Below are 23,156 nucleotides of genomic sequence, written 5' to 3'. Positions count from 1 at the left end.
CTGCCTTTAGATGATCCTCCTGGTGTCGACACTGCCTTTAGAGGATGGCTCCCTCCTGGTGTCCACACTGCCTTTAGAGGATGGTTCCTCCTGGTGTTGACACTGCCTTTAGACAATCCTCCTGGTGTCGGCACTGCCTTTAGATGATCCTCCTGGTGTCGACACTGCCTTTAGAGGATGGTTCCTCCTGGTGTCGACACTGCCTTTAGAGGATGGTTCCTCCTGGTGTCGACACTGCCTTTAGAGGATGGTTCCTCCTGGTGTCGACACTGCCTTTAGAGGATGGTTCCTCCTGGTGTCGACACTGCCTTTAGACGATGGTTCCTCCTGGTGTCGACACTGCCTTTAGACGATGGTTCCTCCTGGTGTCGACACTGCCTTTAGACGATACTCCTGGTGTCGGCACTGCCTTTACATGATCCTCCTGGTGTCGGCACTGCCTTTAGAGGATGGTTCCTCCTGATGCCGGCACTGCCTTTAGAGGATGGTTCCTCCTGGTGTCGACACTGCCTTTAGAGGATGGTTCCTCCTGGTGTCGGCACTGCCTTTAGATGATCCTCTTGGTGTCGACACTGCCTTTAGAGGATGGTTCCTCCTGGTGTCGACACTGCCTTTAGAGGATGGTTCCTCCCGGTGTCGACACTGCCTTTAGACGATCCTCCTGCTGTCGGCACTGCCTTTAGATAATGGTTCTTCCTGGAACTGAACAGACAGACTACTAGAAGGCAAGTGGGTGCCAAAACCACCAGTGCTTAAACTGGTACTAGGAAAAGAGGGAAAAGTGGTGGGGGCCAATCTAATCAGCCCTAGAAACAGAGGGGGATGACACCCAACTATCTATATCTTCAAAAATGCCCTCATCTTTAGGCTCCCAATCAGTTTCTGTAGTGCTATGGAGGGAACAGACCGACATTAAGCAGGTAGCAAAAGATAGCCTTGAGATAAAGAAGCAGTAAAAGGTCCCTCTCAGAACAGTGCCTACTAAAAGTTTGGACTGGGGATGCATCCCTTCTAACAATGGTCATGAACACTGGAGGCTGTGTCTTAAATAATGGGGTTGGTGCAGAGGGGACAGAGATTTCTTTTTCTGTCTTAGAATTTTTGGTTCAGTGGGTTTTCTTTTCCTTTGGTCTTCATAGGTTGGTACTAGGCTATCAGACCTAGGGCCTATACAAGCCGCCCCATAACAATTACCTGGCTATTTCTTCCCACACTATTTACTTCCCTGGACCCCTGTCTAGCAGGGCGACTGACGTGATCCCCGGGGTGAATTTCCTTTCTCCCATCCAGTTGTCAAGGTTCCTTTTGAAGAGGGCCACAGAGGCACTCTGCTTGACATGTATGGGCAATCTATTCCAGAGTCAGGGGAGTCTCTGGGTCAGGAACCTATCCCCTCCAGCATGTTTTGTTTATTATGATGACAAGGTTTAGATCCCTGGAGCGTGTGGCTCTGAGGGATTGGGATTTCTTTAAGTGTAGCATGTCCAACAGCTCTGGGTTTGACATGGCCTTGTATGTTAAGCACAGATTGCCTCTGAGTAGACTATATGCGACATAGTATAGCTGGAGTTTTTTAAGGCGGTCAGCGTAGGGCATCTGCTTTAGGCCTGTGATTCTTTTAGTGAGGTATTTCTGCGGTCTTTCTAGTTGTTGCAGATGTCTTGAGAGGTACATACCAAATGGGGCGTTGTATTCTATAATGGGTCTAATGAGGGATGAGTACAGTGGGACAATGACCTCCTTTTTTCTGGATGAAAAGCCCTTAGTGATGAGGTGTGCTACATAGGATTTCCTGACTGTTGCGGTGATGTGGTTATCGAAGGTGAGACCACTGTCCACCTGTGTCCCTAAGTCTCTTACCACACTTTCAGTGTTTAGTGTACTGCCACCTATATGGTAATTCACGGGTACATGCTGTTTACCAAAGGGGATAATTATACATTTCTTGGCATTCAGCTTAGGCCCATGGCTCTGGCACCAAGCATCTGTTTCTGTAAGGCCCTTTTGTAGAGTATCCACACCATTTGGGGATTCAATAATGGCTCCCAGTTTGCAATCATCTGCAAACTTTGTTAGCCAGAGTCCCTTAGTGTTGGCCTGTACTACAGATGCAAAACAAGAGAGGTCCCAGGACTGAACCCTGCGGTACTCCACTTGTCATTTGTCTGGAGCTGGATTTGGAGTCGGCTACTTTCACAGTGTGGGCTCTATCAGTAAGCCAGTTAGCAACCTATTGGGTGACGTAGGGATTAACGCCCAGCTTAGTAAGTTTATCTATGATTCCAGAGTGGGGGATGGTGCCAAAGGCCTTGGCAAGGTCTAGATAGGCTGTGTGGACCACCTTACCCTTGTCCATGGCTCTGGAGACTGATTTGAAGAAGTCAATCAAGTTCAGGAGACAAGATCGGCCCCTTCACGAACAAAACTGGGTGGGGTCCAGTGTTTGAAGGTTGCCAATGTCTTTGTTTATAAGTTCCATGATAATAAGCTCCATGGCCTTGCAGATGAGGCTCGTCAGACTGATGGGATGGTAGGGGAGGCTATGATTAAACATGACACTTAGGTGAGGTGCCAGTTCATTTTGTAGTTCATGTAGTACACAGCCCGGGATTTCATCTGGTCCCATGGATGCTGTATTCATAGCTTTGGAGAGTGTGTTTTTTTACCTGTGTGGCCATTATTACCGGAATTTGGCAATCTTCCGGTATTGAGATGGGCCATTTAGGGGGTGAGAGGGGGATGAAGTTGGCACTGAATCGATCTGTCAGGATATTCGCAATATCCTTGGAATCAGTATATTTAATGCCATTCTGTTTTAGGTCAGAGCAGATCTGAGCATTGCCATTTAGATTCTTGACATAGTTATAGAATGCCTTGTGGTTGTCTTTGGAATCTTTGGCAATTTTATTTTCGTAACTAGCTTTGGAGGATTTTATGAGGGATCTCAGTTTCTTACTGAGGCTGGTAAGGGAGTTTTTTTGCATTCTGGGATTTTCCTCTTTTCCGCAACAGTTTCTTCCTTTTGTTGTAAAGTTTGTTTATGGCAGGGGACCACCAAAATGGCTTCCTTCTTTTGGATGAGAGCATCTTGGTTCTATTTGGGATGGCACGATTCATGCATGAGTGGATGTGCTCGTACAGTGCCTTAGCGCAGGACTCAGCAGTTCAACTTTCAGTTCCCGTCTGCATGGATGTCATGAAGTTTGTCACTTCTGACTTGAGTAGCACGAAGTTGGCTTTGGAGAAGTTTTTTATGGAGGTTTCCTTACTGGGGGGGGTGGGGGTGGGGGGGGTGGGATGTGGATGTTAAGGGTGATTAGCTTATGGTGAGACCTGACTACTAAGGGGGTGACCATAGATGTGGAGCATCGATTTCCCATGTTTTTGTCTCTAGTTTGTACCTGGGAGTGGGTTGGTTATTGCGTGGGGTCCCCTTCCAGACTTATTACAAGGGTCTGAGAGATACCCAGACCTTTACCAATACTGCAGTCCTCTGCCATGTGCTCCAGCCCTAGGCACACTACACATAAGTTGTGGGTGCCCTGCAGCAGAATTTTAGGATTGCATTACCCGCAGTTTTTAAAGCTTTCTTTCACAGTGGTAACTTAGGCTACAATGTAGAATGTCTCACCCAAACACAAAATAGAATGAAGAATTCTAGTAGCACCTGAAAAAAAAATTTAAGTACACGTGTGTAAATACTGACATATGAAACAGCAATTTTTTTTAATAGACAAGTATGACAGAGACGCTAGACCAGTGGCCTAGAGGCTTGCTAAGAATATAGATGAACACACACAGCACAACAGCAATAACACTAAACTTTATTCTGTTTAAAATTAGATGATGTTAATCTAAAAGAGTGAATCTAAAATTAAAGAATTTGTGTAAAAGCAAAAATACGCTGGAACATTTAGCTGAGCTGGAAAGGTAGTCTGTGGACTATGGTAACAAATGAGATCTGAGATTATTGAGGGCATTACAGAATTATGGGAGGAAAAATCTGAAGGAGCTTGAGGCTAGCAGTAGCAAAGAGCCAGACTGGATACGATAAGCAGTTAGTACCCCAAAAATCGGATCAGATGGACAGATTAAATACGATCGCTGCATGTCTGGCTACCAGACAACTGCATTTCTGTTATAAGGAATTTAATCCAACTCTGCACATGTCTTCAGTGCTGTGGTATTAGGTGCACGTGCCTTCACCTGAAGTGCCTGCTGTGGTTATTTGGTGCACGTGCCTTCACCTGAAGTGCCTGCTGTGGTACTAGGTGCACCTTCACCTGAAGTGCCTGCTGTGGTATTAGGTGCACCTTCACCTGAAGTGCCTGCTGTGGTATTAGGGTTCAAAGTCTAATTTCCATTACAGAACAAGGGCATACACTAGTGCAAGTGGCATATCTGAAACAAGAAAGAGAAAAAGTGATGCAGCTTACTTTACCACTGGAAGGTCTGCTCCCTGGAGAAGGCTTGGACAGCCTCCGTGGTGTTGAATTCCTGTTAGCTTGTGCTTTAGGGTCTCGAACAGGATATTCTAGTTTACTTCTCTTACTCTGACGTTTGCATGAATGCTCGGCACTTCTGAAGGGTGTACTGGTCTTTGGTACAGTTCCTTTTGGGGAAACAAGTGGGGAGACATTATCTAGGTCCACTGTTGGCAGAAGTGCTTTAACTGGGCTGTCCTTCACAATATAAGTTTCCCTTCTTGGGCTCCTTGGGCTCTTCTTACTCTTGGAGTCCTCTTGCAGTAATCGGAGGATGGCGGCATCCTTCTCGCTGTTAAAACTGCTGCAGGTTACCCATAAGCTGCTGAGCTGTCCATCGGTGTTTTCTTTTTCTTGCAAGGCGCACTGCTCAAGCTGCTCTGCTAGTCTGTTTGCCTCTTTAGCTATTTCTTCTAATTTTTCTGCAGTAAGAGGGCTCCAGTTTAGGCCATGTTGCTGATTTGTTGGTTCAGTGTTACTAATGTTAAGATCAATGTTCAGTGCACTGAGCTTCTCTGTTTGCTTTATTGGACTGATAAACTTCTCATTGTCTTCAACTTCTTCTCGACTATAAGCAAACATAAAAAGTTAACATGTCAAAGAAGGAACGTGGTTGTAAATGCAAAAACTGTACTTTGAATAGTTTCTAGGCTAACTGTAACTACAAATGACATGACCCATTCAAACTTTAATGTCTCATATTTAACGAGATAAAACATTTCAAAACTATCTACACTGGTTTATATTTATTATTGTCCTTTCTTATTATTTTTAAACACAACAATCAAAAACTGAAGGTATGTCAGCCTTGAGATAACATTTGAAAATCGTGCATCTTACTGCCCAGTAAAATTCTGATAAGACTTCTAGCCTTTGGGAAGGGGACCAAATAGTTACCTCTGCAGTGTTAACAAAGCATGTCTACCCAACTGCATAAAGCTTCTCATTTATAACCAGAATAGGTTTCATGTTTCCTTCATCTTGCCCGTCTTTGCTGTGATAACATTGCCATGATATACTAAGTAGTCTTTGCTAATGTTTACTTTTTTTTTTTCCAAATTCAAAATGCACTGATAAAGCAGACATACCAATGTGATTTTAATGATTTTTCAGCTTTATTTTTCCATAATGAAAGTTTGAGTCTTTAGAATACACAACGATCTAGCTCTAGCCCTCTTTTGCCACATCTAGTCTGTGTTTACTTAAAATGGCAGAATGTGTTGGTAACTCTCAAAATCCCTAGACAGAAAGTCTGAAAAAAAGAGTTACGTGCTTACCATAGCTTGGCATCTGTGTTATCCTGTGTCACTATTCATTACTCTTGTGTCTTGGAATTAAGCCGGCAACTTTGTAGATAGCTTTTAGACTCGAGCTCCTCTCACACCCATGATCCCTTGCTGCCTCTAACCCCTCATATCGAGTTTGCCCTAAGCTAGAAAGCAGATAAAGAAGACCTTGACCACCAGAGAGGACATCTCCAGATCTTCTAGATCCCACAGAATGGGGGAAGGAGGGAGGGATAGTGATGAATAGTGACGTAGGATAACACAGATGCCAAGTTATGGTAAGTACATAACTCTTCATCTAATGTTATCCATCTCACTATTCGTCACTCTTGGGTCAGAGTCCCCAGCTACCCTGAAATCCTGGGAGGCCTCATGGAAGGACCTGCTGAAGAACTGTGGAGCCATAGGAAGCCCTGTTCCTGGAGATAATGTTAAGCCTGTACTGAAGACCAGGTGGCTGTCACACAAATGTCATCTATGGAATGATGGGCAAGATAAGCAGCTGACGTAGCCACTGACCTAGTGGAACGAGCTCTGACGTGTGAGGAGAAGACCAGGTGGCTGTCACACAAATGTCATCTATGGAATGATGGGCAAGATAAGCAGCTGACGTAGCCACTGACCTAGTGGAACGAGCTCTGACGTGTGAGGAGAAGACCAGGTGGCTGTCACACATGTCATCTATGGAATGATGGGCAAGATAAGCAGCCGATGTAGCCACTGACCTAGTGGAACGAGCTCTGACTGGATGTGGTAAAGATAAGCCTTTGGATGAATAGGCAAAGGAAATGCATGTCAAAATCCAATGGGAAATAGTTATTTTGGAAACCGCCTGACTCTTCCTGTTAAGACGAATGCCACAAACAGCTGGTCAGACCTGCGGAAATCCTTCATTCTATCTAAGTACAATCATAACTGCCTATGCACATCTAGCATATGCAAGAAATATTCCCCGTCATTAGCAAAATTTGGGAAGAAAACTGGCAATCGAATTGACTGGTTTAGATTTGCTTCTATGGCAACCTTAGGCATGAACGAAAGGTTAGTTCGCAGAGCCACTCTGTCTTTATGAAAAAACATGAAAGGCAGTTCGATAGAAAGAGCCTGCAATTCTAACTCTTTTAGCTGACATTATGGCTACTAGAAAAGCCATCTTCCATAACAAGAATTTGATATCACATGTGGCAGCAAGCTCAAGTGGACTCTCTGACAGACTGCAGTACAAAAGAAAGGTCCCAAGCAGGGGAAGGATCCTTGACAGGAGGTCGGAGCAGAAAAACTCCTTTCAAAAACACCTTACACAAGCGAGAGGAAAAGCTAGGTTCCACATAAACATGAAAGTTGGAGATAGCTGCCAACTCCACTTTGATATTACGGAAGCTAGTGCCAGCTTGAGACAGCAAAGACAAGAAGAGCAAAATATCTGAAATGGGAGCCAAAGCGGGATCCAGATTGTGCTGCTTAGCCCGAAAAGAGAAAATTTCAACTTACTGGAGTAAGCCTTTCTACTCAAAGCCTTCGGAGAGGCCAGAATAATGTTCTTGACAGGACAAGCCAGCCTGGACTGTTTCAAGATTACAAGTGGACAAACCATGCCAACAGACGAAGAGTCTGGAGGCTGGGAATCGGAAGCTGATAAGGATGGAAAATCAGATCCGGAATGGGATCTAGTCCCCACGGGGGGTACTTCAAATGAGACCGTAGAAGGGGGAACCACACCTGCCAAGGCCAAAAGGGGGCGATGAGGATCAAGTTGGCCTTGAGGTGACAAGCTTTCTGAAGTATTCTAGGAATGAGAGGTAAAGAACAATAGGCATAAAGGAGACCTGGAGGCCAATCATGAACCAGAGCATCCCGGGGGATTTCCCGTCAGGGGAACCAGGGCGAAACACTGGCTGAATTTGTGGCTGAGAGGGAAGGCAAACAGATCGCAGCTCGGTTGACCCCAGCAAAGGAAGATCTCTTCCACCACCAAAGAATTCAAGGACCACTTGTGAGGACTCAGGATTGCCCTGCTGAGTCTGTCTGCTAGTACGCTGGACTCAACGGAAATATGTGTTGCAACAAGAAAGCTCCCTCGGGACATCACCCATTCCCACACCTTCATGGCCTCGCAACAAGGCAGATAAGAACATGTGGCCCCCTGCTTGTTGATGTTCCACACAACAGCCATGTTGTCTGTGTGAACTGCAATGGTACCTGGAAGTCCTGAAAGGTTTGCAATGTAAGGAGGACCCCCCCCTCATCTCCAGAACACTGATATGCAATTTGGTCTCTGCGGTGGATCACATGCCTTGGCCCATACTTCCCCGAAAATGCTCCCCCCACCCCAGCAGGGAAGCATCCAAGGTCAGTGTGGCGCTGGGGGGAAGAAGACAGAATGGTCTAACTTACGAGAAGGTTGGGAGACTAGATCCACTAAAGGAGATGATGCCTGCACACTGGAGTGAGACGGATCAGGGTTGTCATCAGATGATAGAGGGGAATACCACTGAACCACCAGAGTCCACTGCAGAACTCTCATGTAGAACTTGGCTAACAGCACCAGATAGATCGCCGCCACCATGGACCCTAAGGCCCTGAGAATAAGTTTGATCTAAAAGAAATTGGACATGGGTTCTGATGAGATGTATGCAACTGAGAGGTAGTGCTGCAATCTCTGACACAATGTCCAACTGGATCCTGATGAATTCCAAATTTTGGGATGGAATCAAGTTCAATTTTGGGAGATACTCTGTAATCCCTAACTGATAGAATAGTTGGAGTAGGTACCAAGAGGCAGTGGCCAGACGATGCTTCGTGGAAGCTGTGAGGAGCCAATCAACGAGGTACAAAAACACCTGGAATCCCTGCAGTCTCAGGCGAGTTGCAACCACTGCTATGCACTTGGTGAACACCCAGGGGGCTGTGGTGAGGCCAAAGGGCAGGGTCCTGAACTGGTAGTGATTGGACCCTACTTGAAAATGGAGATGTCTCCTGGAGCACCTGTCTATTTTTATAAGATAGTCCTGGAGATCCACGGAGCACATCAAATCGTCCTTGTGCAACAGAGGCATAATGGACTGAACAGTAACCATTTGGAACTTGGACTTCTTGTCCCCAGTCTTCTTTGGTACCAGAAAGAAGCAAGAGTACTGGGGGGACCTCTTGGTTGGCTCTCTTTTGAAGTAGCTTGAGCACTTCTTCCTGAACTAGTTCCCTCTGATGGGGTAGTTCATTGGAGAGGTATCGCCTGACCAGAAGACGTGACTGAGAAAAGGGAATACAGTAACCCCTGGAAATGATGTTTAGCACCCAATGATCTTTTGTAATACCTGCCCAGGCCAAAGGGTGTAGAGACAAATGACCCCAACTGCATCGCGGTAGGACAGTTGGGCAGTGCTTCAGGAGTGTTGTTGGGACATGTCAGAGAATGGTTCCCTGGAGCCCTGATTTTGCAAACCCCTTCTGCCCCTGGGGTGGCATCTACCATTGAACCCTCTCCCCTGACCTCTAGAGGAGTGTTCATCCTGAGCGTCTGGAAAGGCAGACTGCGACTTGCAAAACCACATTCTCCTGGCCCCTTGGTGCATCTTGGAAAAGGAACGTTGATGGGTGGAAAATCTGATTCCCACAGCCAACAAGGTCTTGCCTTTCGGCTCACTGTGGGTAAGAATCTCTGACAGATGAGCCAAACAGGGTAGAACCATCAAAGGAGGCCTTAAAGGACTCTGCAATCTGTAAAGGCGCAGCCAGGTGTGATGCCGAATAGCGATGCCTGTGCTGGCCACTCGAGTGGTACGTTTCATAGTGTTGGCAATCAGCCTTATCGATGAATAAGCCAGGGAAGAAAGTCTGGATAGCTTGGAGGACACCTTACTTAGTTCTCTGGTAGGAAGTACCTCAGAAAGGGACGTGGTATGCTCCTTAACCAAGTCCCTTTGTAGCTGGGTGAAATGTGCCAGGTAGATGAGCACCTGCAGACTGAATACAACTGAGGAGAAAACCCGCTTTCCATGCCTGTGAATCGCCCTGGACACATGGTTGGGGGGATGGACAGATGTGCTCTGTTCCGCCAGCTCTTTCTTTGTGGCGGCAGCTACCACAATTGCATTGACTGACACTCATTTGGACCACAACTGTTTGTCAGAAGGGGGACTGAGGAATTTGTCTGCATGTTTAGGAACAGGCTCCACAGAATCTGGTTCCTTCCACTCCCTGCTGGTGATAAGGTCTACAAGTTCATCAGCGGGGGACCAGGAGGCAGATGATCCCATCCTGAAAGCCTTCAGAAAGACGAGCTACTTGGAGGATGGGGGAAGGGAAGAATAAAAGGATTTCTAAGATGTCCCTGAAGGAGACATCCTTGGGCGGAGATCTGGGGGACACATCCCCTTCATTGGAGGTCCATATCCTCAGTGAGCGATTCAGCAGGGCAGTCCAGGTGTCTCATCTTACATGATCGCTTCTGAGGAACCTCCTCCAGGGGTGGCTCGAGAGAGGTTTCGGAAGAAAGGGGTACCCCAAGTGGGGCAACTCACACCTAAAGGCTACATCGAGAGGGCTGACCTGAGACAGGATGAGTGGGGTCCGCTTGAAGGGGCTGGGATGGTTCCTGGAAGGCTGGGGAGGAAACTCTCTGGGAGGAAATGGTCCACTCTACAACCCAGAAAGTCGAAGGACTGGATGATGCCCCGTCTGCACTACCGGCAGGAAAGCCCACCTAGGGAGATGGACCACAGCAGGCTTGCACCTCCTGGCCTCCAGATAATACTGGCCCCAAGCTGTAAAAGGCCGAAGCACCAAGGGGGAGGGACTGGACCAAAAAAACCCTGGAGTGACGCTTGTGCTTGGGACTCTGCCTGGCCAGCAGGAGGCCAAGCAGAAGTAGTCAAGAGACTCAGATGTGGTAGGGATGGAAAGGTCCCCGGGGATTCCCATCTCCCCCCTGTGCGACCCAGAGCATGAAAGTCCGAAACCAACCTGGTCAGACAAGGAGAAGCCAATGAAGGGGAAGATGATGGCCCCCTGGCCAGATGAGCAGGGGACGCGAGAAGCCCCAACTCTAAGCCTTGAGAAAGAACTGAGTCATCCTGTCTATATCAGAAGGCAGCAAACTCCTGGAGGATCTAGAGGACACAGAGGACCTGGCCGGGGATGGTTGTTGAGATCCCAAGGACATCCCCTCTAAGGAGCGACTCCTATGCTTGGAGGCAGAAGGGGACTGCCCCAAGCCAGAATCGGAGAGAGAATCCTCTATAATAATAGTGGGATCTGACACCGATCCCGGATTCGACTGCCTCAGATCTGACAAGCAAGGATCCGAACGCTTGGATCCCACATGACCTGGATCCAAGGAAGCCAGATCCGTTGCAGATTCAAAGGCATCAATCCAGTGACCTTGGATCTGGGAGTGGACTCCTGACACCTAGGATCTGAGGGCCTTGGAGCGGAAGCTCTGGATCCATGGGGGGAGCTGTGGGGCCTAGGACCAGAGGGGATCGGATCCGACTGAGTCGAGACTGGAGATGGATCTGAGGCACTGGGATCTGACAGTCTTGCCTTTTTTGAAGAGAAAGACCCAGAAAGTGAGTGGGTCTTCCTTTTGTGCTTGGAGGGTTCAGACTTGGCAGGGGACTGAACCAAGGGACCCCTTTTTAACAGAAGCGTGTTTCAGCACTCGCCCAAATCTCTGGGGTTGAAAGCAACATAAATGTCACATTCAACCTCCAGGTGGTCGGCACCCAAACAATAAAGACACTCCTCATGCGAATTGGAGCTGGGCATCTTCTGATCACAGAAGGACCACCTTTTAAAGCTAACTGTCTTATCGGACATGGTGCAGCCAAAGGGACAAGCAAAACACAGAACCGGTAGAACAAGCATGGGTCAAAACCGGAAAAAGGCCAACCGATGAACGTACACCAAGCACTGACCAACTACAAGACTATCTACTACAAAACCACCACCAAACAGTAGAAATAATGGCCACTATAAAAAAAAGGGCGTCAAATACACAGACACACACACACAGACACACACAGACACACACAGACACACACAGACACACACACACACAGACACACACACACACACACAGACACACACACAGACACACACACAGACACACACACAGACACACACACAGACACACACACACACACACACACACAGACACACACACACACAGACACACACACACACAGACACACACACACAGACACACACACACACAGACACACACACACACACACACTAACAAACAGAAGGGGAGGGACTAAAATTACAGGTAATTAGAGCACACTAAGCACCAACAAGAAAAAAAAAAAAGTTATGTACTCTCCATAACGTTCCATCTGAGTAGTTAAACTTCATTTTTCTGCATCCTGTGGGTATACGGATCCGTATCGGATCAGAGCCGGAAACTTTTTTCTAGCATCTGCTCCAAGCTCTGAGCTCCTCCCCTTATCCATAATGCCCTACCATCTCCTATCTTCCCTCAGATCGAGCTTGCTGCAACTAACAATATATATGCAACTCAACCCAATAACCAACCTGAAAACAGGATAAGGTCCGGGGGACGGAGGGAGGGAATGTTGCAGAAAAATGAAGTATAACTACTCAGATGGAACGTTATGGTGTGTGCATAACTTCTTTATCTGAAGTAGTTAACTTCATTTACTACTCAGATGGAACGTTATGGTGTGTGCATAACTTCTTTATCTGAAGTAGTTAACTTCATTTTATCTGCAACCTGTGGGACAGAGTCCCCAGCTACTCTGATCCTGGGAGGCCCTTATGGAAGGATATTCCTGAGCACCGCAGAGCCAAAGGATGCTCTACCCCTCAAAATCTGATCCAATTTGTAATGGGAAATGAAGAGATGTGAATTGGCCCATGTTGCTGCTGCGCAAATATCATCCAAGGGTACAATGGACCAAGAAGCAGCAGAAGTCGCCATGGAGCTGGTAGAGTGAGCCTTAACTATACCAGGAGGTAATAACCCTTTTGCTTTGTAAGCATGTGAAATGCAAAGAGTGATCCATCTGGCTAAAGAAACTTTAGAAATACCTTTTCCCATAAATGCTTTGGAAAAAGAAACAAACAATTGGTTAGTCTTGCGGAAAGACTTCGCTCTATGAAGATAAAAGCAAAGTTGTCTATGAATATCCAAAAAATGGAGTTTGTATTCATCTTTATTTTGAAAATTGGGAGAGAAAACGGGCAGATTAATGGACTGGTTTATGTTTGCTTCAGATGCCACTTTAGGTAAGAAGGAAGGGTTAGTACGGAGGGAGACCCTATCCTTATGGAAGACCAAATAGGGAGGCACAGCAGACAGAGCTTGAAGCTCAGAAACTCTCCTAGCCGAATTGATGGCTACTAGGAAAGCTGTCTTCCGGGACAAAAATTTTGAGTCCACTGATGCTGCAGGTTCAAAAGGAGGGACAACCAATGCCTGCAAAACAAAAGTAAAGTACCAAGGAGGAACAGAATCCTTGACAGGGGGCCGTAGCAGAAAAGTACCTTTGAGGAAAGCCTTGCACAGCCTAGAGGAGGCTAAAGCCATGTTGTCTTCGCCAACGTGAAATCTGGAAATGGCTGCCAATTGTACTTTCACTGTGGAGGAACTAGTTCCTTGATGAAAAATACTAGACAGGAAGTCCAACACAGCTGGAAAAGGAGCTGTAAAGGGAACTATTTCTCTCTGTGAAGCCCAAATGGAAAAGCGCTTATATTTACTGCAATATAGTTTTCTAGTAGAATTTTTAAGAGAGGCCACTATAATCGATTTGACCTGGGATGAAAGACCGGGAGTCCTGACGATTAACGGAACTGGAGCAACCAAGCTTCAAGCTTGAGACTGCACAGATCGGGGGGACGTGTCCCAGACGGATGGGAAATTAGATCCGGGCAGGGATCCAGAACCCACGGGGGAGCTAATAGATGAGACCAAAGGAATGGGAACCAAACCTGATGAGGCCAGAATGGGACAATGAGGATCACTTTGCACCGTAGTCGGAAAGCTTTCTGAAGAAACTTCGGAATGAGTGCCAGTGGAGGATAAGCATACAGAAGCCCGGGGAGCCAAGCTTGGACTAGAGCGTCTGTGGGGACTTCCCCTGGTGAGGGAATCGGAGCGAAGAACTCGCTGCACTTCGTGTTGGAAGGAGATGCGAAGAGATCACAGCAAGGCTGACCCCATGCAGGGAAAATCTCCTCCGCTGACTGTTTCAGAGACCACTCGTAGGGCATCAGAATGGCCAGGCTCAATCTGTCCGCTAAAATGTTGGAGCGCCCCGGGATGTGCGTTGCTATCAGACACCGACCTGTAGAAATCACCCATTCCCACACTCTCAAGGCCACGCGACATAGAGGGTAGGAACTGGTTCCCCCCTGCTTGTTGATATACCAGATGACAGACATGTTGTCTGACTGACTTGCAATCAATCCGAGAGGGAGGACTGTGTGAACAGCTTCCAACGCTAAAAGCACTGCCCTCATCTCTAGAACATTTATGTGCAAATTGGTCTCTGTTTGGGACCACGTGCCTTGGACTGTCCTTCCCAAACAGTGTCCCCCCCACCCGAGTTGGGAGGCGTCCATGGTCATTGTGGTTTGGACTGGGGTTGATGCAAATGGACGTCCTGTTGATATCTCTGGTGACGTCAACCACCAAAGAAGAGATGTCCTGCAGACATGGCTGATCTTGATCGGAAATTCCATGGGTAGGTCTAGCCAGGACCACTGGACCGCCAGAGTCCATTGAAGAACCTGCATGTGAAGACGTGCATACGGGAGAATAGATATGGTGGCAGCCATGGAGCCTACAGCCCGGAGAACCTCGCTCGCCTTTGAAGACTGGGAGTTTTCTATCTGAGCTATGTGGCTCCTGAGATGTAGAATCCTGTCTGGAGTTAGAAATACCTTCATCTGCAAAGTGTCTAACCATGCCCCAGTGAAGTCTAGAATTTGTACTGGTTGCAAATGGGATTTGTGAACACTAACTGTAATTCCCAGTGAGTCTGCTAATCGAATGAAATAATCTCGGGCCAGACACAAGTGATGCTTGTCGTGTGCAGCGAAGAGCCAGTCGTCCAGGTAAGGAAACACCTGAATACCCTGAAGCCTCAGGTGGGCCGCTACAACTGCCATTACCTTGGTGAACACCCTGGGGGCTGTGGTGAGACCAAAGGGTAGGGCCCTGAACTGAAAGTGACTGGCTCCCAGATGGAAGCGCAGAACCTCCTGGAGCTTCTGTGTATTTTGATGTGGTAGTAAGCATCCTGAAGGTCTAACAAGCACATCCAGTCGCACTCTCGGAGATAAGGTAGAATGGACTGTAGAGTGACCATCCGGAATTTTTGTTTTGCTACCGACAAGTTTAATGTGGTCAGGTCTAGAATGGGCCTAAGGTCCCCAGTCTTTTTTGGCACCAAAAAGAACCTTGAGTAGACGCCTAATCCGGACTGATCGGGGGTAAACTTTTCGTTGGCTCGTTTGATAAGCAGCTTTGAAACCTCTAGAGCTGCGGCCTCCCTGTGAGCAGGTGGAACATCCGGGAGGGGTCTTGTAATGTTTGGAGGGGCAATGAAAGGAATAGAGTAACGTCTGGATATTATCTGAAGAACCCAGCGATCTGTCGTAATGGACTCCCATGCCGCTGGGTGTAAGGACAATCGTCCTCCGACTGTCTCCAGAGTAGGACAGTTAGACAACTCTTCAGGGCTGCTGACCGGGTCTATCAGAAAAGGGTTCCCTAGACCCGAAGATACTGGGACCCCCACTACCTCTGGGTCAGTGTCGATCTTGTCCCCCTCTGCCTCTGGGGGAATAATTGTCCTGAGAATCCCTGGAAAACTGAGATTTTTCGGAACCACATCTTCTTCTGCCCTCTGATTCCTAGAGAAGGACGGCTGAGGGTTAGAGAAGCGGACTCTGACGGCAGACAAAGTCTTCCCATCCTTTTCGCTCTGGACCAGTGTGTCACGTACCGTCTTCCCAAAGAGGGAAGAGCCGTCGTAGGGGGCACTGATAAATGATGCCTTGAAAGGGTTGCGAACTGACACAATCTGAGCCAAGCATGACGCCTCATGGCTATGCCTGTCCCAGCCGCTCTAGCTGCTCCTTCAGTGGTGAGAGAAAGTAGCCGCATAGATGTATTCGAGACCGATTTCAGAGTGGACATTTTCGCTGAAAACAGCTGTTTGTCCTGCGGTGATAAAGACTCTGGGGGCGACTCAGCGAATTCCAAAGCAAGGTCTTGCTGTAGTCGAATCACATGTGCCAAATAGTTCAGCGCACGGATAGAAAAAGTCGCTGAAGAGTATACATAGTTCCCAAACATATCCACCGACCTGGACTCCTTTGTCTGGAGGGTGGACAAAGGAACTCTCCTGTGCTAGTTCCTTCCTTGTGGCTGCTGCGACCAACATAGCATCAACTGGGGCTCCTTTTGACCAGCGTTGTCTATCCGAAGGAGGAGATAAGACCTTGTCAGGACGTTTGGGAATGGGCTCTACGGTGTCGGGCTCCTTCCATGCCCTCGTGGTGATGAGGTCCACCAAGGGGTCTGCTGGTGGGGACACCCAGGAAGTAGATGAGCCCGTGCCAAAAGCCTCCAGGAACACTGACTCATCCCCAGAAGGTTTTGGGGCTGACCAACCTCCCCTCTGGCGGAGGATTTCCATAATTTCTCTGAAGGAGACGTCTTCGGGAGGTGATCTGGGGGAACCTTCTCCTTCATCTAAGTCAGTGATGAGGGACTCTGGGGAGTCCAGGTGCCTCCCTTTGCACTTGCGCTTGCGGTGGCCCTCTTCAGTGGGACTTTCAGAAGGGGATCCACGAGCTGCAGGGGTTTCCTCTGAGAAAATGACCTGGGGATCCTCTGGCAAGGGCTGTCCCTGAGACAGGATGAAAGGAGTCATCGCCAAATCCAGGGGGGTCTGGGTGGTATCGGGAATGGGCTGGGGTCTCAATCCCTGGGAGAGAACCCTCTCCACCACTTCGAAGGCCGAAGGAGAAGTCCTCCCCGGATCCGAAGTGGGGACCGGGGCCGATGACAGGGTAGTCTGAGTTCCGAGGGAACGGATCGGATCCAAAAGGGTAGAAGCCAAAGAATCCATTCCCCCGGGTCCAACTCCCTGTCCGCGGTTCCGAGAGTCACTCGTATACGAGAAACTCAAGGTAACAGCCGGAGTCGAGGTTGGAGGAACCGTCGGCGCCGAGCTACCAGCCCACGAAAAACCTCGGATCCAAAATCCCCAAAGCCGAAGCACGGATTGGGGAAGGAGAGATGGAGTGGAAAAGAGGCATGGAGGTCGCCCCTCCAGAGGGAGAGGGACCTGGCAAGACTCGCATCTGAATTTGGGTCTGAAGAAATCTCTGCATCATCCTGTCCATATCCATTTCAGATAGGCTCCGAGTCGACTTCGAAGAGGCCTCCGACTCGGATCTGGCTGGTCTGCACAGAGGGGTGGAGGGCCTCGGGTCCGAAAGTTCCAACGGCTCCGGTGAGAAACGTGGTGACCGGAGCAGAGGAGAAACAGGCCTCCTGGACTTGGATGGAGGGCTGAGAAAGAGCTCCCTTGTCTGGGGATCGCTTGCGATGCCCGTCTTTCTTTTTCTCCCTTTCATCTCTGTGTTTTTCCATCTCCTTACCTTTGTCAGCCTCGCTGACCGAAGATCTGTCCTTAGAGGACGCATCGCCAGATGAAGAGGGAGGTTAAGTCCCTGTCTGGGTGGTTGCACCAGAGACTGAGGCAGAATCCAGCATGGCAACTGGGAGAAGGCCTTTGGTGACTAACTTGGCCTTGCGATCCCCAAGGGCCCTGGGGTTGAATCCGGAACAAATAGCACACTGGGTAGATAGATGTGCTACTCCTAGACATATCACACACAGAGGGTGACCATCAGCAGGGGAAAGCTTATGGCCACACTCTGTACATTTTTTGAATTCAGGCTTTGGCTGATCAGCCATAGTCCTGTGTTCAAAGGTAAGGATACTACCTTCCCACAAAAGAAAAAACACACACACACACACACACACACACACACACACACACACACACACACACACACACACACACACACACACACACACAAGTAGGGGAAGGGTAGGCCTGAAAACTACTCTACTACCAACAAAACTTTTTTTTTTTTTTTAAAACACTAACGACCAACACGCTACTACAGAAGGGGAGGAAGGGTAATCTAACACAAAAACACTATGAAAGACAACATTTCCACTTACTATCCCTATATAGATCAGAGCAAAGGAGACCATGATGCACACTACTGGCGTGGCAAACGAGATCTGAGGGAAGATAGGAGATGGTAGGGCATTATGGGTAAGGGAAGGAGCTCGGAGCAGATGCTAGAAAAAGGTTGCCGGCTCGGATCCGATATGGATCCGTATACCCACAGGTTGCAGATAAAATGAAGTTAACTACTTCAGATCACTAAATTACAAAAAAAAAAAAAAAAAAAAACTACTGACAAAAGGTTTGAAATAAAAAGTTACTTTTCCTCAGTGAGGACTCAAACAAAAGAATCTGTGTCTGAAGCTTAGTGTGCAAACGAGATTTGAGGGGTTAGACGGCAGAAATGGATCATGGGAGTGGGAAGAGCTCGAGCCTAGAAGCTGTCTATAAGTTGTCGGATCCAAGACCCAAGAGTGAGGAATAGTGACATGGATAATATCAGATCTTCTTACTGACACTCTCGCATTTGTTTTCCTTGCCATGCAATAAGTAGTTTCGTCCTCTGTTGCAAAACGCTGATTAGAAGTTTTGAAAAAGAAAAACAGGAATCACTTAGTTCTTCACATCACACTGCTTTTTAGCTGCTATTATTTGTCTGTGTGACACTGCTAGCCCAGCTATCCGGAATTTTGTAAATAATTGTGTGTCATTTGTGAATACTGGTATGATTTATACAGAATTGTATGTTATGTACTGAGCTTCAAGAATGTAACCACAGCATACCCTGCTGGAACACAGAAGATTAACTTGCAAAAAAGTTACTTGATAGATGGACCATAAACAAAAGATGTTCTCTCTCAGTTTCAATGCAGAAGCAGACACAATCTAGAGCCAGACGTTTCTCTATTCTCTGGAAAGAAAAGTAATCACTAGGTTTAAAATGTAAATTATTTCATTGCTTTATGACTTCCTAGCAGCTACACAGTTCTGCACAAACGCCTGAGAGATATGTATTTTTAACACAGAGATGTTGAAATTCTGTTTAGCCTGGGAACTGAAGTCAGGTGACAGAGTGATGTCACCTAAGCTAAACCAGCAGTAAACTGTGACATTAATTTAAGAACACTCTGACAGAGACTGTGCATTTTGATTTTGCCTTTGACCTGGAAACATCCACTCATCATCACATCTGCATTTGCCTGGCTGTAAGTATGATTCAGGGCACAGTATCTCTTTTAGATATAGATAGGAATATAGTAAAGATTAGTTTAGATGTTTTCTGCATTTATTTGAGACTGTTCTGCAATATTCCTTTACATTTCCTATGATTTTGAACTCCTAAGTCACTGTGTTGATTGAGTAATGTCTTGTTCTTGCAGGGACACGAAGCACTGGTGGGACAGAGAGGGTTGCTGGAGGTTTTGGCTTGGCCACTCGGCTGAGATCTCAACCCTATAGCTGTGTCAGTGGGGAGTCTTATTGGGGATCTTGAGAAAGAGGGAGAAACCAGCCCCAGACTGACTGTGATCCCTGTGTGCTCTTAAGGGAAATTGCATTTTACTGTATGTGTACTTGTCATCCTCCCCCTGCCACTGGTGAGGATTGAGGCTCCTTGATTACTGGGCCAGTGCAGGGGCATCACAGTCTGCATTCTGAGTAAAACAGCTGTAAACTCCCAAAGGCTGAATAGGTTTATGGAAGGAAGGAAAGCAGCAATGACAGACAGTACCCTGCAGAAGAGCTGTGAATTCTTAAATGATTAATAGGTGGAGAAGAACTGAAAGCTTCAAATGACTTGCTCTGTTGGTTTTCCCTTAGTTAAAATCCTTAAAACATAAAAGGCAAGATCAGGTAAGGACTGAGAGATGAAACAATATTTGCTGCACATCTGTTTAAATGGTGCAACTGTTTTTTAGGCTTAGTGAATTCAGTCCTTACCTCTGTTCTGATCTTTGTCTCCTTTTTGTTTCTCTGTTTGTTCTGTTTATTTTATTTGTTGCTGCACTTGAAAAACACTAGCATGGCGCCGGATCTAGCATTGTTTGTGACATTTGGAGCTTGTAGTACAGTTAATCTTTTGTCTAGAGGGGCCAGGCTGCTTTTTTGTGGGAGGGGATTTCAGTTTGGTCCGATATGGCTAGAGTTACTGCTACAGTGCTCTGTTTTTTGATTGGATAATTTGGCTGGTTCCTGTTTGTCTGCCTTAAATAGCCAGTGTTTAAACTAGTTTGTGCTTGTTTGCTCAAAGCTGCCGTAAGAATTAGGCCTTCTGCCCTTGTTTGCCATTTTACAACTTGCTTTCAACTGTTTTCTGCATTTCTGATCAACTAAAACAATATTTGCTTCATATCTGTTTAAAATGTGCAACTTTGTTAAGCTTAGTGAATTCAGCCCTTACCTCTGTTCTGATCTTGTACCCCCATTCACCCACTCAACTGTTGTTGTGGTCGCAAAGCTTTATGGCTTTTGAGCTGCCCACCTCTACTATAAATTTGATATTGGACACTCCTCCCAGTCTCATGGCATCAGCTCATTCTATTGAGTACAGTGTGATAAGTTGTGAAGGCCCACCCCTTTAGCTACCCTTGAATTATCTTCTGTCTCCTCACTTTCTACTTAAACACTGTGCCTCTTCCTACTTCATTTTGCTGCTTGTGCTTAGGTGTTCAACTGCATTTATTTTGCCACATTTGTTACTGCTTGTCGGTAGCCTGATTAAACTAGGGTTGCCAGGTTTCTTTGTGTCACATCACTCATAACTCCACCCATTCCCACCCCTCACCCAACCATGCCCCTCCCATTTTCTGACATCAACAGAGCTGTTCTGGATGCCTGATGATTTCTCCCCAGTTGCCATAAACACTGTTCCAAACTTTCAGTGTCTTCTTTACTTCTACAGTGATTACAGATATTTTGATTTAATTTAAAACATTTATTTCAAATTTTATAGTACAAACCGGTGATACACATTTGCTAAACAAAGCAATACAGTCTCACAATGAAAAGCATTAAAACTACTCTGCCTTAAAACAGCATTGTACATTGTTTTCCAAGTTTAAGATGATAAAATTTTAAAATGTTCTAAGAAATTACCGTATTAACAACAATCATATCTTACATCAATAAAACAGACCTGAAAATGTATAGCATGGTCTGAAAATACATGTTTAGTATAAAACAATATATAATGACACAATTGGTCTTGCAGCTTTTGAAAATGAACCTATGCATTTTATAGAAAGCTACAGAACATATGCTTAGTGTGGATAACTAGTGGATGGTCAGAAAACTAGCTGGGTCATCAATTTACATACCTTTGCTATACCAATCTCAGTATGTCACAAATAACAATTAACCACAGCTGACCCTCAATTATAGAGCATTATATCAAAGTAGTTAGTAATATTAACAGGAGAGATACTTTGGCAACAGGTAAGTTTGCCCTGTTTTATCATTCTAAAATATTTTAACCACATTCAACAGCTTTAAGCAATATAATTTTAAAGGAATTGCAATAAAAATTTCAGATTTGCTCCTGTAAATCTATCTAATATAACAGTAAGAGCAGTATAGAAATGAATGTGATAGGTTAGATAACACAAGGAGAGGATATCCATTATAAAAAGCAGTAGACAGAGAAAGGTTAGAAAAAGGGTAAAAGAATGAAAAGAAAGCCCAGTAAAAAGAAGGCAGCAGAGAGCTGAAGTACAAGCCTGTTAATGTGTCAGAGTCTGAAGATATTAGGCAGGATAGTATGCTAAACATAAAACACAATAGCTACTCAGAAACAGATGTAATTCAAAGAAGAAACAATACAGTAGCTAAATAATTCAAATGCAGTTCAGAATAAATTCCATTTGGGCAATAGTACCAATCAGATCAAATATCACTTGCAAAATCACTTTAAACATGTATAAACATTTGCAACATTAAGAGACTGGGCAGCAGTTTATCACATTAAACATCAACAAAATGCAGTTAAATATTATTATAGGACTAAATAGATTAATCTGCCTTTACATGTTTAATGTTCACTGTTGACTCCCTGTTGAGCAGAGAAAAACTATTAAGTCTATTATGAGCTGAAGAGCTGTCTTTCAGTGAACTAAGCCATCAAATTATCCAATCTCCATGGTTGAAATTCATCATCTCTCACGTAGCTTCCTATCCCCAACATCTTATTGCAATATTGTGTGCATCTCTTAAACCATTACTTCCTTCTGGATGAAGTTACTTACCAAGAGGCTTTATATTATGGCTACCTGCATGCATTACATTCTGAACCAGCACTTTCAGGAAATTTAAGCAAAGAAAGTCAATAATAACCATTTTAAGTTGCACATGATCTAACTTGACCACTTATGATCCCCAAATCCAGCACATAAAAACAATGGATCCATGCATGCATTGCAACATTATACTTGCCCTATAATCAAAAACATTAAAAATTTTAAACTAGCTGTGGAATAGCCTTATATACATGTATTCACTATCAAGTCTGCAGAATAAGACAATAAGATATCTCCAGAGTAATGTATGCAAACAGCAATTAAACTTTTATTCATAATATCTTAATTTAAAGTCAACCTTTAGAGATACACTGTAGACAATTGTATACCTAGCCAGTAACCAGACAGTAACACTGTACCTTATGTCTGTGAGTTAAGCACCTAAACCTTCCAGGATATCAACAGCCATAGCGATGCTGGCTTCTGCTATGCCTTCTGTTTGAAAAGTTAAATGCTGGCTTCTGATTTCAATTCGACAGGCTGGTAGCCCTGAGGGGCGTGATGTCATCACAAAACCAAAACTTTACATGTCCGGTTTTGGAACTGAATTTGTAACGACAATTTTACAGCTGGCAACCCTAGATTAAACTGATGGCAGTATTCTACTGAATTGCTGCTTTATCAGAGCTGTTTTTCACTGTTGTGATTGTGGGCTAATCTATCACATTTGCACTGTTTTAAAGCAATTTACTGATTAACTGCATTTCATTACTGTTTAACTATTTAATTGCTATTTACTGCAATTCATTACTGTTTAACTGTATTTTTTCAGACTGTAAGTTCAGTTTTTTTTTCTGTAAGTGGTTAGTCTGTGCTTTTTTTGAGAGTTTTACTGTGTTCTCAACCCTTAAATTGAGTAATATAGTCTGGATACAGGTTTGCTGCATCCAGAGCTGTTTTTTCAACTTGTGTGCT

The 23,156-nt window shown here is 45.8% G+C and overlaps 1 protein-coding gene across 3 annotated transcripts in view; it reads right to left on the bottom strand.

The window, feature by feature from the left end:
• The window catches only part of PSRC1 (proline and serine rich coiled-coil 1), a 909,216-nt gene that overhangs the window by 600,396 nt on the left and 285,664 nt on the right, over positions 1-23,156 (bottom strand). For all 3 annotated transcript variants that reach the window (XM_044076468.1, XM_044076466.1, XM_044076467.1), the window contains exon 4: positions 4,437-5,052. In XM_044076468.1, coding sequence (XP_043932403.1) covers positions 4,437-5,052 — 616 coding nt within the window. The remainder of the gene's footprint in view (positions 1-4,436; positions 5,053-23,156) is intronic.

The sequence above is a fragment of the Protopterus annectens genome, chromosome 7.part0 (assembly GCF_019279795.1).
Source record: "Protopterus annectens isolate FY-2018-M chromosome 7.part0, PAN1.0, whole genome shotgun sequence".
Classification (NCBI taxonomy): domain Eukaryota; kingdom Metazoa; phylum Chordata; order Ceratodontiformes; family Protopteridae; genus Protopterus; species Protopterus annectens.
Note: the sequence above shows the minus strand (reverse complement) of the source record. Positions and strands in the feature narration are given on the sequence as shown.